We start from the raw sequence: 14,388 nt of genomic DNA, 5'->3' as shown, positions 1-14,388 counted from the left end.
TAAATTGGAACTTTAAGGATGATTCTGCCTTGGTCTCTGATTGATTTCATGCATAGTATTTACAACGATGACATTATTCCAACTCTCTCTTTAAAATAAATCACTAGCACCCCCCTCACAGGGGGGGGGGGCTGGTGAGGAGGTGATGAATTCCGAACGCTGACCGGGACAGCGTAAAATATCAGCGAACAATTATGAGTAAGTTTTTGGTGATAAGAAGCTGAGAGCCGATGCTTCTCTGCTAACTTCAAAGGCAAAGGAATTCTGCTTCAAGAATTATTGCATCTGGCAAGAGGATGGAGTGGGCTGGAAAATACTTTTTCTACACCCGGTTAGAGGAGAACTAGAAGATGAAAGGAATGGAGATCCAAGCCATTCCCACGCAATCATCTCTGAAGGGCTTCCCGGACCATTTTCGACAACTAAACATGAGTGTGCTCCCCCTCCTTCCCCCCAACTTGGAAGCAAGGCTTGGAAAAAAATCTGGAGTGGAGATTTTGACTCCTTCCAGACAGCAATAAATGAAATGACCTATTACCCTGCAACTGAGTGGGAGACAGATTCCCTATCAAAATGGGAATTTCAACCCAGCCAGCAAGAAGGGATTTGGCCAGCATCTTTCACTTGCCAGCCACAAATTGGGCTGGAACCAGTGAATGAAGCACCACCAGATTGGGTTTTCTTCCCAGAGTATGGATGGATAAGATGCCACTGAGCACCTCCTTCTCCATCAACATGGGAAAATGCTCCAAGCCAGCAGAGGGCACCTACTTGGCCCATAACTCCTCCAAGCCAGCAGGAGGGTCCTTGGCACATAACCCCCCCTAGCCAGCCATCATTGGTTGAACTGAAACATGTGAATCAGGCAACCCCGGGATGGGTCTTAACCCCAGGTCATGGATGGGAGGAATGCCAGTGGGCACCTGCCCTCCCTCAGCAGTTGACACCATGGCAGAAAACTGGGCAGTGGCCAACCGAGGGATTGACCTCCCCACCGGTTCCAGTCTCCCCTACAATGCCCCAAAAGATTCTTACCCCACCTTCCTACAGAGAAGCAATCTCAAAAAGAGAAGAAGGTATTACCAAAGGGAGGCCTGCAGGATGGATGGCGGCAAATTGTGCACCTGCAATGCCCCAAAAGGTTCTTACCCCACCTTCCTACAGAGAAGCAATCTCCACAAGGGAAGAAGGGTTTACCACGGGGGAAGCTGCAAATTGGAGAGCAGTCCAATGTGATGAGGAGGTTCTGAAGTTTAGAGATGTAACCAGGTTTCTTTCCTCAGGGGGCCAATAAAATGCCACCATTGCTGTCAACTTGTCCACAGGGCATCAGAGTGCTTCGCTCCAGCCCCAATGCCACAGATGTGTGCACCAACCGCCACAGCAGTAAGAAGAAGGTCCCAGATGCCACCAGAAAAGAGTCATCTGGGCCACCAACCTCTGGAAGAGGATCCCCAAAAGGTGACGAAGTGCCCTACCAAGGGGGAGGCCTCGGAGGAGGAAAAGGGCAAACAATCTCTGGAGGAGGATCCCCAACTTAAGGTGACAAAGAGTCCTACCAAGGGGGAGGCCTCGGAAGAGGGAGTTGCCGAAGAACAAACGTGTGTACCAATCGCCACGGTGGTAAAGAGAGGGTCCCAGATGCCACCACAGAAGAGTCATCTGGGCCAACAACCTCATGGTATTTAGAACGATGACAGCTATTTTAATAAACTTCAAACAGGTTCATTTATTATCTTTCAAGTCAAAATGTTGTCTTCCCTCCAATAGCTAGTGATAGAACTCCCAAAAGGCATCTGTATAAACAACTTGTGCTCTTTCTACTATCACTCTCAATAAACAAGCTGAAAGAACCTTGAATCTAAAGTGATCAAAGAGAAAGAAGAAAAAACAATGTACCCAGCCTCCAGTCTCTAAGTGGCAGCGTAACTGCTTTTCCTCCTGTTGTTACAACCCTCTTTATAATCCTTCTTATTATCTTCTTTATATTCCAAGCTTAAGAGAGAGAAAACCCTTAAATAGAGATCAAAAACTATCCAATCAAGCATTATATATATAATGGCAGTGTCTGCAAAATTGAAAGAAAGGCTCAGCAGGAAAAAGAAACTGTAACATTGCAAATGATTATGTTTGAAATTCAAAATCTATTAATTGTGACAGAGAGAATTGAAAAGAGATTGGAGAATATGGAATACAAAACAGAGAAAATTAGAAACAGGGTAACACACTAAGTTTAATGTAGATTAATTTCGCCACTTACAGTCTTCTGTCTTCAATTTTAATTTAACTTAATTTTTTTGGGGGGGGGTAGTCTCTTTTTTTAATAATAAAATTTCCTCACCAATTCGACATACTTTTTTTTCTGCTTTCTTCCCGTTCTGGAGCAGTCCCAACTTCAGCAGCTTCATTAGCTGTGTTTCTGTTGCTGGAAAAAAAGGCTATTCCTGGATCTTTCAGGGACTTTGCGGTGTCCCTGAGATCAGCAGGAGGTGTTCTTCTCAATCACCATCTCTACGGGACAGTTTAGGTCCAAATGGACCGTTCAGCGGCAGAAATATCGACTGCGATCTCAGCACCGTCGTGCCGACAGGGTCTTATTTTTTTTTGACCCACGAAATATGGCCTTGGCCTTATTATAGGGGGAGGGATTATTTTCTGGGGCAGGCAAGAAGTGAGGCGCGCCTCTTACCTTTCCAGGTCTGTTGCTGTCCTCACCATTGTGTCCAGGGAAGCCCCTGGTAAAAAAAAATCCTCGCGATTTCAATCAAACTTCTTGAACTCGCGGCCCAACACAGCCCACTTCGCACCAATGGTAAAGGCAGCCTGCCTGGTTCTCTTCCCCACCATCCCTTTAGCGAGGGGTGGCAGGTGGGGGGGAGAAGCGAAGCATGCTTCTCCCTGTCCAGCCTCGCTGCGTTCCTCACCCTTTCATCCAGTGAAGCCCCTTGTAAAAAAACCCTCACAAGTTGAACTCATGAGGTTTTTTTACAAGGGGCTTCCCTTGATGAAAGGGCAAGGAACTTAGTGGAGTCTGTCAGTCTCCGGTAGCTCTAGAACATGCATCTCGCTTCCCACTCCCCCAACCTGCCACCCCTTGCTAAAGGAACGTTGGGGAATGGAACCAGTCAAGCTGCCTTTACCATTGGGGGTGGAGTGGGAGGTGGCAGGCCAACCACACACCTCCAGCGCAAAAAGAATACCTCCCCCCCGCAATGGTAACGCCTGCCTGCCTGCTTCCCTTTTCTGTTTCTCTCTCTTTCCTCTGCCTTCATTTCCCTCCCCACATTCTCTCATTTGTTTGGAGTCTCACAAAGTCTCATTTCTAGCAACTTTTACTGAAGTAGAGGAGGGTGGCAAGTGGGAGGGAGAGAGATGCCAGGCACATGTCCTAGAGCTACCGGAAACTGACAGCTCCCCTGCGTTCCTTGCCCTTTCGTCAAGGGAAGCCCCTTGTAAAAAAAATCTTGCAAGTTGAACTCATGAGGTTTTTTTTACAAAGGGCTTCCCTGGACGAAAGGGCAAGGAATGCAACAGAGCTGTCAGTCTCCGGTAGCTCTAGGACATGCGCCTGGCGTCTCTCCCCCCCCCACCTGCCACCCTCCCTTTTATATCAGTAAAAGTTGCTAGAAATGAATCTTTGTGAGACTCCAAACAAATGAGAGAATGGGGAGGGGTAAACGAAGGCAGAGGAAAGAGAGAGAAATTGTGGGCCGGTTGCCGGCAGAGCGTACAACCATAGAGTGTACTCCCAGAGCGGCTACTGCTGGAAGACTTGGCAGCCTACTTCTGCAGAAAAAGTCATGCTGGGATGGCGGGGGTGAGGGCGGGTGGCAGCAGCGGAGGGGCCCTGGCTCCGCAGGGAGAGCTGGGCCAGGGCATCGTGAGGCTGGGAGGCGCGTGATCGAGGAAGGGAACAGCCACCGGCAAACACCCTTTCCAGCTGGGCACAACTCCGCTCACCGACCTAGCGTTATCCCGAAGACGCCAAGCAACGTGAGCACCTTTGTTCCCCACAGTTCCTGCGTCTTGGTGCCTTCAGGATACCGCTAGGTTGGTGAGCGTCGCTCTGCCTGGCCGGAGGGGGGGGTTGTTCAGGGGGCTTATTTGGGGGGGGGTATATTTTTGCCCACCTGAAAAATGTGGCATGGCTTTAGTTCCAGGACATGTCGGATTTTCAGGGAAGCACGGTAGTATAAAAGAAGAACTGGACTATAATGTTTCAGTCTAAGCAAGTGTCTTAATCTGGGAAGGATTTGACACAGGATTTGCACTTTATCTTTTCTCTTGGCAGATTGTGAATTTATTGTCTCTGCTTTTATCCACAGCTCTCTAAGGCAATACAGTGGTTGGTCACTCAGTGTCCACAGTCTATCAGACTTTGCTGCCAGACGATCATGCAGTACCTTGAAAATGGCCTTCACTGTAATTTCACCCAGGCTTTCTACCAAGATAAGTGGGAGAGACATATGACTGGGTTACCCTCTCAAGACCCTGGCATCATAATAGAGCTGTACAACAGTGTGATACAGTTTCTGGCTGAAGTTGCCACTTCAGAAGATCTCAGGGATTTGTCCTGGCCTGTAACTGAATTTGCAGAGGCTGGAGGCAACAAGTGGCTTCCCCACCTCCAATGGAACAAACCCAGCCATCTTGCATGGCTAAAAAAGGCGCTGCTGTCCTTTCAGATTCCACAAATGGATGTTCCTCCTTTCGGTGGTAAGAGCCTTCTATCTAAGGGCAGATCACAATTTTAAAGTGCATAGAGATTTAAAATTGAATAAGCGGCCATAGGTTAATGTGTGTCTCGAAGGAATTGCAATGATTCGGTTAGGACATTCCCAGATTTCTTGTAGACATTTTATCTGAGTAAAGTTGGGATATAAAATAAAAACTGTGATTTCCCCATAATTTGGCATAGTAAAATCAATGGTTTTCTGTTCCACCTTCTCACAGCTCCCTGGCTTCCTGTTTGTGCCATGATTTTCCAGTATGTGTCCCAAACAGCTAGCTCTCATCAGACCCAGGAAATACTCCAATCTCAGGTAGAGAATTTGTTGAGCAACATTTACTTGAAGTGGAAGGATCAGAAGCATGCCAGCGCAGAAAAAGATGGCCCTTCTGTTTGGGAAATTCCTTGGGATCAAATCTTGGCATTGTGCATTAATCATAAATTGAGAGACTGGAACCCTCCTCACCTTTCAGTATCACCAGGTAATAAAAATTATTTGAGCAATAATTTTTCAGTTTTGTTACAGATTTCTTTTTAAATTGTATTTGATATATTAGTTTTGGAACCCTATACTTTAGAAAAAGTATTGTTTTTTCATTAAACATTATTTGGGGAGGCATGATCAAGATATATAAAATTATGCATGGAATGGAGAAAGTTGATTTTTCCTCTCAAATGTTTCTTCCACTGAAACCAGGGTTTCAAAGGCTACTACTCTTGAACTTTCAGTGTTACCACCAGTTTCGAGGTAACATTTTTGGTAGTAATTTTTAGTAGCTCTGATTTGGGAAATGCTTGTCCAACCCTTTCCAGCTTAATATTCATAAAAATGCATGGGCTTGAAACACAGTCTTATTTAAATTTAATATTATACTTTATTATTATTTACTACTCCCACCCAAACTTAAAAATCATCTCAGTAGTAACTCTAGAAGCCTCACAGAGGGATATTGTTTTTATGCTCTAAAAGTCTCATTATTCTTTTTTTTATTAAATTTTTTAAATAAATTTTACAATTATCACCCCCCCTTACCCTTCCCTCTTCCCACCCTCCCTCCCCACGACCTCCCAGAGCAAAATACAGGGTATAAACATTTAACAACCATACGCTAGCATAAGCTAACTAATTTTAACATGTTACTATTCTTGTGCTTTAACTCTCCCTTTATTAAACTAACTTTGAATAAATTGTAACGTTCTTTATGCCTTCATTCATAAGCTAACTGGAATTTTTTAGTCAGGTATTTGTTTTGAATATAGTCAATACATCTTCTCCAATCCAGCTTGTACTTCTCATCCAAATGGTCCTTCAAATACGCTGAGATTTTGGCCATCTCTGATAAGTTTACTACTTTTAACGTCCATTCGTGGATAGTAGGCAACTCTTCCTTCTTCCAGTATTGCGCCACCAACAATCTTGCAGCCGTCGCTAGGTTCAAGATCAGATTAGTCTCTATGACAGTACAGTCTGAAACTATGCCTAACAAAAACAACTGGGGTGTGAACTTTATCCTCTTTTTCAAAATATTTTGAATAACCCACCATATTTTTATCCAAAATGCTTTAACTTTTTTACAAGTCCACCAAATATGGTAGTACGTGGCATCAGCACAGTCACATCTCCAACATTTAGATTGTAAATTTGGATACATACAGGCTAGCCTTTTTGGATCTAAATGCCATCTGTACAACATCTTATAGAAGTTCTCTCTCAAGTTCTGAGCCTGTGTAAATTTTACATTTCTTACCCAAATCTTTTCCCATGTTTCCATCATTATTGGTTCTTCAAAATTTTGTGCCCATTTTATCATACAATCTTTAACTAATTCTGTTTCTGAGTCTATTTCTATCAATAACATTATACAACCTTTTTATGTGCATTTGACCCTGATCCCTGATTTGTTTTATCAAGTTATCCTCATTTTGAATAATACCGGATTTCTGGTCTTTTTTCCATCTAGCCTGCAACTGACCATAGTGGAACCAGGTTTGAATTACCCTTTCATCTCTTAGTGCATTCAAAGATTTCAACTGCAGTGCACCTCTATCCATACTAAGGAGTTCTGCATATGTAGTTAGATCTTGTTTTTGCTCTATACTTATATTCTCTATAGCATGTCTAGGCACCCCCCACATAGGTGTCGTTTAACCTATGTTGATATTTTTTCCAAACACGCAGTAAGGCATTCCTTAAAATATGACTTTTAAAGATCTTATCAACCTTCTTGTCATATATTAAGTAAGCATGCCAGCCATATACCAAATCATAACTCTCAATATTCAATATTCTATCCTCTGCTAGGTTGATCCAATCGCTAATTGTTGCTAAAACTGCTGCTTCATAGTATAATTTTAGGTTAGGTATTTTTAAGCCTCCTCTTTCACGCATATCTTGCATTATTTTAAGTTTTATTCTTGGTTTCTTTCCTGCCCAAACAAAGTTGTTAATACCTTTCTGCCATTCTTCCAAATTTGCGTCTTTTTAAAGTATTAGTATCATTTGAAAGAGGAATAGAAACTTAGGCAAAACATTCATTTTAACTGCTGCTTTCCTTCCCAGCAAAGACAATTGTAGTTTTTTTCCAATTATTCATTTCTCTCTGTATTTTATGCCATAATGTTTCATAATTGTACTTATATAATTTCCCATTTGAGGTTGTAATATAAATTCCTAAATATTTAACCTTTTTTACTATCTCACATCCTGTTACTCTTTCTAATTCTTTTTTTTTTTGGTTTGCAGTCATATTTTTAGCTACCATCTTTGTCTTCCGTAGATTTACTTTGAACCCAGATACTTGACCATATTGGTTAATTATATTCATTAGACCTATAACTGATTCCCCCGGCTGAGTTAAAGTTACAACAAAGTCATCCGCAAATGCTCTTACTCTATATTCGTAGTGCCTAGTCTTAATTCCTTGTAGTTCGTCAGACCCACGTATTCTGTTCAATAACAATTCCAGGGTTAAGATAAACAATAATGGAGACAAGGGACACCCCTGTCTTGTTCCTTTTTCAATTTTAAAAGATTCTGTTAAGCCTCCATTAACTATAATTTGTGCTGTCTGTTTCTGGTATATTGCTTTGATAGATTGCATGAAATGCTCTCCGAACTGCATCTTTTGTAGTATTTTTATTAAAAATTGCCAATTGACTTGGTTGAATACTTTCTCCGCATCTAAGAATAGAAGCACTGCCGGGACTTGGTTATACTTTCCCAAGTATTCCATTATATTAATGATTTGTCTTACATTACTTTTCATTTGCCTTCATTTGCCAGACTGATCATTGTGAATCGTTTGTTGCACAATTGGCATTAACCTATTTACCAATATTTTAGCAAAAATTTTATATCTATATATTTTATAGTAATGAAATAGGCCTGTAGTTTTTTGGCTGGGTAAGATCCTGTTCCTCTTTTGGAATCAATGAAATAAAAGCTGTTTTCCAAGATGGTGGAGCCCTGCCTTCCATTTGAATTTTATTAAATAGTTCCCTAAGAGGTTCCATCATTTCTAGTTGTAACTTTTTATAATAAACTGCTGTCAGGCCATCTATGCCAGGCGCTTTGCTGATTTTAACTGCTTAATTGCCAGGAGGATTTCCTCTGCAGCTACAAGTTGATTCAATCTTCCCCTTTGCTCATCTGTAAATATAGGAATTTTCTCTTTCTCCAAATATCGGTCTATATCTGACCCTTGTATTTTGTCACCAGCATACAATCTGGTGTAAAATTCTAAAAAAGTCTTTTCAATCATATCCTGTTGGAAAACTTCTTTCCCTTTATATTCTACTTTCTCTATATTACGGAATCTTTGTTTTTTCCTTAACATATATGCTAGCCATCAACCTGGTTTATTGGCATTACAAAAAGTGTTATGTTTAGCATATAGAAAATTAATGGCTATCTGGTCCGACATTAACATATTGAACTGCCCTCGCAATAAAGTAATTATCTGTTTTGTCTTCTTATCATCTGGTTTAGACATTAACTCCTGCTCTTTTTTTTAATCTCTTCCTCTAATTCCCTTTGTTTCTCCCTTTGTCTGCGCCTATAAACATTGTTCAGATTTATTAAAACGCCTCTCATGTATGCTTTACTTGCGTCCCAAACCATTTCCATTGATATCCCCTTATGCATATTAAAAGCAAAATATTCTTTCAATAGTTTTTTACATTCCGTAACATTTTTCTCATATCTAAATAGATTTTCATTTAATCTCCAAGACCTCCTGGGTCGGTCTCCATATTCAAGTTCCATCCAGACCAGGTTGTGATCTGTTAAAGTTCTCGGGCATATCTTAGTCTTCTTTACCCTGGAAAAAAAATCATTTGTAATTAGTATAAAATCAATTCTGGAAAGGGATTGGTGCCTATCAGAAAAAAAAGTAAAATCCCGTTCTTTAACATTCCGTTCTCTTCAGATATCTCTCAATTCAAAGTCCTCCATCATATCAAAAAAGATTTAGGTAATCTTGTTCGTGTTTGGGTATTTTGCAAAAACCTCTTCTTGTCTTGAACAGGATCCAGTACTCCATTCCAATCGCCCAGTAAAACACAGGATCTGTAACCCCATTGTGTTAGTTTGGTGTGAAGCAACTTATAAAATTTTTCTTGTTGTTGATTGGGAGCATATATTCCTGTTAAGAGTATTTTCTTTCCTTCTATTAATAGTTCAATTGCAATATATCTACCTTGAGGATCTGCTTCAATTAATTCAGCCTTTAAGTCTTTTCTTAAATATATAACTATACCGTTTTTCTTCTCCGGAGCAGATGCTACAAAATGCGATCCCAGTCTAGCGCTCATCAAATATTTCTGATCCTGTGTTCCAATGTGTGTTTCTTGTAAGCAAATTACATCATTTTTAAATTGTTTCAAGTAGTGAAATATTTTTTTCCTTTTTTGTGGTGAATTTAAGCCATTGACATTCCATGTTAGAAATTTAGTTGTCATCTTTAGCACACTGAAGCTTTTTAAGAGCTGCCTGGAAATCTTGCTGGGATTTCACCTTCGGTCTAGCTCCTCCCACTGCTTCTGTGCTCATGTTTATATTATCTCGAATTGCCATCTGGGCTTGTTGAGACATTAATTCTTGTTCTTTACTCTTGGTAGCCGCGCAGGTTTGTCTCTGTTCCATAATTTCTTCTGTTTCTTGCAGCAAACTCACAACCCCAATTTGTGCCTGGTTATCTTGCTGCCTGGGGTCCTCTGTCTCTTTTCTTTCTTTGGGACCTGGAAATGGAGGGTGACCTGCCTTTAGTACTATGCTATAGAAATCTTTTGCCTTCCAAACAGAATTGAGGCGATGTCTTTCTCCCATGTAGTTCGCCACCAATCCGGCTGGGGTCTCCCATCTGTATTGAATCTGGCGCTTTGTAAGTTCGTCCACTAGAAATGCATAATCCTTTCTAGATCTCAACATTTTTGGGGGGATTTCCTTCAGTACTATCACATCTTGACCTGCCACTTGCAGTTTGTTTTTATAGGTTGCTTGCAATATTTCATTCCTAATTTTCCTGGTAACAAAATAGATTACGATATCTCTTGGCAGTTGTCTTTGTCTGGCAATTCATGAATTAACTCGATAAATTTTGTCAATTTGCCAGAGGCATTCGGCCTTTGGCTCCCCAGTTAATTGGACAAAAGCGCCTGCAAAAATCTCTCTTAAGTGTTCTTGGGTATGTTCCTTCAACCCTCTTATCCTCAAGGCAAATTCCATTGTTCTATATTGCATCATCATAAGCTCCGCCTTCGACTTATCAATTTTAATTTGTGCCTCCACAAGTTTGTTGTCCAACTTTGTATTAGCCTCATTAATTTCTTCCACCTTCTCATTGAGAGATGCCACGTAGCCAAATAATCCTTTAAGTGCCTCAACTATATCCTCCCTTATCTCTTGGTTACGTGTAAAAGTCTCATTATTCTTGATAAAGAAAATGTTTTATGTTTTCAGACTTTTGGTTTAACCTGTTTTAGAAGTTGATATTTTAAAAAAGTATTAGAATTGCATCGAGAAAAACAAGTATTTATGCTATTAAGAGAAAAAGTCAAATCAACTTCTTTGTAGCATGTTAATAAAAATTTCTGAAAGAATAACTTCATTAGAAATACCAAGCTTATTCATTTCCATTTTAAATTAATTTTTCTACTTTTGTATAAGAAAAAATCTTATAAAATGAAAAACATGAAAAAAAAAACTGCTGTATTCTTTCTATAACAAATTGTTAAGTGTACTCAGATTTCTTTATAAATTTCATTGTAAATAAGAGCTAAAAGTTTGTATTGCTGTTATATTACCATATTAAATACTTTTGTCAATTCCTGTATTCTAAACTTTCTTTGAAATTTGATGAATAGGGGAGAAAAGTTAAACAAATAAGCTCTCCGGTTCATATTCTATGTCTGCATAGACTAAAATAAAAGGATAGAAAGATAGATTTATTGCTTGTCTCCCTGCTTAGTTAAGCTAGCATTCTATATAAATGGATACAATTATTATTTTAAGAATAAAGTCATTGGGAGTTGGGCACTGTAAATAAATAAGCATAAATAAATTGTGATGAACTTGGAAAAATCTGCTTGATGTTAATTTCCTGATGGTTGTATTTTTTTGCATGTTTAGAAGCAGTTAGTAAAGATGGGCAGATACACGTGTACTTTTTAAAGGAGCAATTGCAAAAATTCGTTTGCCCTTTCTCTTGGGAGGAAGCCAGATTAAAAACTCAGAAGGAGATCCAACAAAATCAAGAAAGGTAGGATTGTCTTTTTGTGTAAGTGTATTTATGAACAAGAGATTTCTGTTTCATTGCTTTTTATCCTAAAAGCTAAGCATAGCTGGCCTTGGACATAAACCATTTTTTATTAGTACTATTGCCCTGAGTCCCTTTCCTTTCTTTTTGATTCAATATCCTTATTCAGAAGTAAGTTAGTATTAACAGAAAAAAAATGTAATATGATGTACTTTGTGGCAAAATTTGTAAATATCAATGAAGGGGATTGAAATGACGATTATTAAGCTACAATAATCGACCAGCGACCCTCCTTAAGGTGAGAAATCTCCTGGGGAAGGAGGAGACTGAGGTCCACCTGAAGGGGCATGCTGAGGAATTTGCAGATTTTCTCGAAGACAAAGGAGAGTCCAAGCATGGGTTAAATTCAGTGTATTTGTCCTAGGACTGAGTAGAATTTTCTTTAACCAGGTCTCCTTTGCCTCATTGTCAGTTTAAAAACTCAGTCCGCCCGTTTGGACTAAATTTGGTGAGCTCCTCAGTTCTGAGCAGACTGGGACTCTTCAATTGCAGTTAGAATATTTTTTTGTTTTTGTCTAGTAGTTTCTTGGATTTAGTTTAGTCAGTTTATGTTCCTTTCTTTCCATTCATTGTAGCTGAGAGGTTTGTCGGTTCTCTTGGCTGCTGCTGGTCGCAAGCAGCAGTAGGGGGTGGAGGTGCTCGTCTGATGACTGCTGGCGAGCACGGGGGTTTCAGGGGGCTTCCTGACTCTCCCCAGCTGTCTGTAGACTTTGCCTGGCTCTGGAGCTTCCATTTGAAGCTGCGGTCACGTTTGACAGCTCTCCCTTCGTTCTGACGAGTCCGGTGGCGATTTTGAAGGCACGATTTCGCATGTTTTTTTGTAACAGCTGTCGAAGGCTGCAACTGTCGATGGAGGCTTGCCATCGCAGCAAAACGACGTGGAGGATATTTTAAAACCATTTTCACACCGTTTTCACACAGAAAGCCTCGGAAGCCTCTGAAGAGCTGCGTTTAGTCCTCTCAGCTGCAGATCGCCACTGGGGAGTAGCTGATCTTGTCCGGGGCGCTGGCAAGATCTCTCCCCCCCCCCGAACGTTAGCTGTGGCATTGGAGTGGTTGGCCACCTGGTCATACTCCAGCTCCTGAAGCAGATCTGCGAGCGCTGTGGAGCTGGCTGGTGCCTTCCTACTGCTGGTGCCTTCCTACTGCTGCTGATCCACCTTGATCCTCGGCCACTGTCAACTTGCGAAGAACTTCCAGCCAGGAACAGAATGGCAGAAGGAGTTTTGATGACACAGGAGGACCTGGCTGGGCCTTCTTCGAAGCGCAGTAGGCCAGATCCTCTGCCACGAAGGGGAAAGGGAAGGAAGGACACCGAAGGGAAAGCTTCCCAGGATTTCTCAGAGAGTAAAAGCTCTCATAAGGAGGAGTCTAGGAAACACAGATCACCAGTGAAAGCCTCTGACAAGACCCAGGGACAGGCTAAATCCCCTGAACATAGGGCCTCATTGCCTTGTCCTTCACCTGCTAGGTCTGGGGGAGGGATTTCACCTCCACCTGTAGGGGAACAATCGCCCTCTCCCATTAGGTGAGGGGTCTCAGGAAGGGTCCCTTGCTGCTTCTCTGGGATACCCAGAGGGTATCTGGGACTCACCCAGTTCCTCTATAAAGGAAGAAATAGAGCCCTTCCAGTGCTTCATCTCTGAGGAGGAGGATTCAAGGCCTAATAGAGAGAGGGCTCTCCAGGGCCCATCCAGAACTAGTCTCATGGAGGACCAGGGGCTGGCTCTGTCGGCCGAAATGAGAGAGATCATTGCCCAAGCCATTTCCCAGGGAATTGTTGAGGGGATCCGTCAAAAGGAATCCCAATCCAGCAAGGCATCCAGGGCTCGTCCTCCGCCTGCTCAAGCCACCACTTCCTACCCAGCGTCTCCTGGTACCTCGGTAGCGACAGAAGAGTCCATCTGGGAGGAGGAGACCATGGATGATTATGAAATGTCGGAGGACGAAGATCTCCCCCCAGATAATCCCGCCTTCACTGGCTTGTTCAAGCCTTCTGTGTTTAAATCTATTTTACGCAAAGCTAAGGCCTCCATTGAATTGGGTCCACCCTTGAAGGAGAAAGTGGTTCCCTCCACTTCTCAGGAGCCCAAGGCAGGTCTCTTTAAGGAGAATGCCCCAGCTCAGGATCTTATCCCAGTCCCTGATTTGTTCATGGACGTGGTCCAGCGCCATTGGACGCAAGCGAGCTAAACCCAGTGGCGAAGATAAGAATTTATACTCCTTGGAGCCCAAGATGGATGATATTTTGAAGTTGCCTGAGGTTGATGCCCCTGTGGTTTCTTTGACCTCCAATTTGGCCCTGCCGGCGGATCTCAAGGCGGAGGACAAGAAGGTAGAGAAAGCCTGTCATAGAACGCACCAGGCAGCCGCCTGGGCCATCAGGGCATCCACATCAGCATCTTTTTTCAAGAGGGCATCCTTACTCTGGCTACACCAGTTGAGATCAAAAACCCCTTCCGAAGGTTCCAAGTGGCGCCATGATCTAAATAAGATCATTGCTGGGTGGAATATTCCGCTGATGCGTCGCTAAATGCAGCAAAGTTCGCCTCCCACACTCTGGCCTCCAATGCCACCTCACGCCACCTGCTATGGCTCTGCCACTGGCAGGCGGATATGAAAGCCAAATGGAAGCTAGCTTCAGCTCCATTCAAGGGGGGGGGGTCAACTTCGGGGATTCCCTGGACAAATTGTTAATTGAGGCCAAGTACAAAAGAAAGGTCCTCCCATCCACGCTCAAAAAGAATGAGCGTAAGGGGTCCAATGCCTTCAGAAGACAGCCATTTCGAGAGATGAGTTCCGGCAGCCGAAGGTGACTGATGCTCGCGTCCGCCATTTCGCTGC

General features: G+C 42.2%; 1 protein-coding gene across 1 annotated transcript in view; it reads left to right on the top strand.

Moving 5' to 3' along the window:
• The window catches only part of MCM3AP (minichromosome maintenance complex component 3 associated protein), a 146,491-nt gene that overhangs the window by 112,613 nt on the left and 19,490 nt on the right, over positions 1-14,388 (top strand). Inside the window, exons 24-26 of the mRNA XM_081944009.1 lie at positions 4,326-4,716; positions 4,954-5,211; positions 11,358-11,487. Of these exons, the coding sequence (XP_081800135.1) occupies positions 4,326-4,716; positions 4,954-5,211; positions 11,358-11,487 (779 nt within the window). The remainder of the gene's footprint in view (positions 1-4,325; positions 4,717-4,953; positions 5,212-11,357; positions 11,488-14,388) is intronic.

This window comes from Natrix helvetica (assembly GCF_964273705.1).
Source record: "Natrix helvetica genome assembly, chromosome: 2".
In the NCBI taxonomy this organism is placed as follows: domain Eukaryota; kingdom Metazoa; phylum Chordata; class Lepidosauria; order Squamata; family Natricidae; genus Natrix; species Natrix helvetica.
The sequence above is the reverse complement of the archived record's forward strand: the minus strand, read 5'-3'. Positions and strand labels throughout refer to the sequence as shown.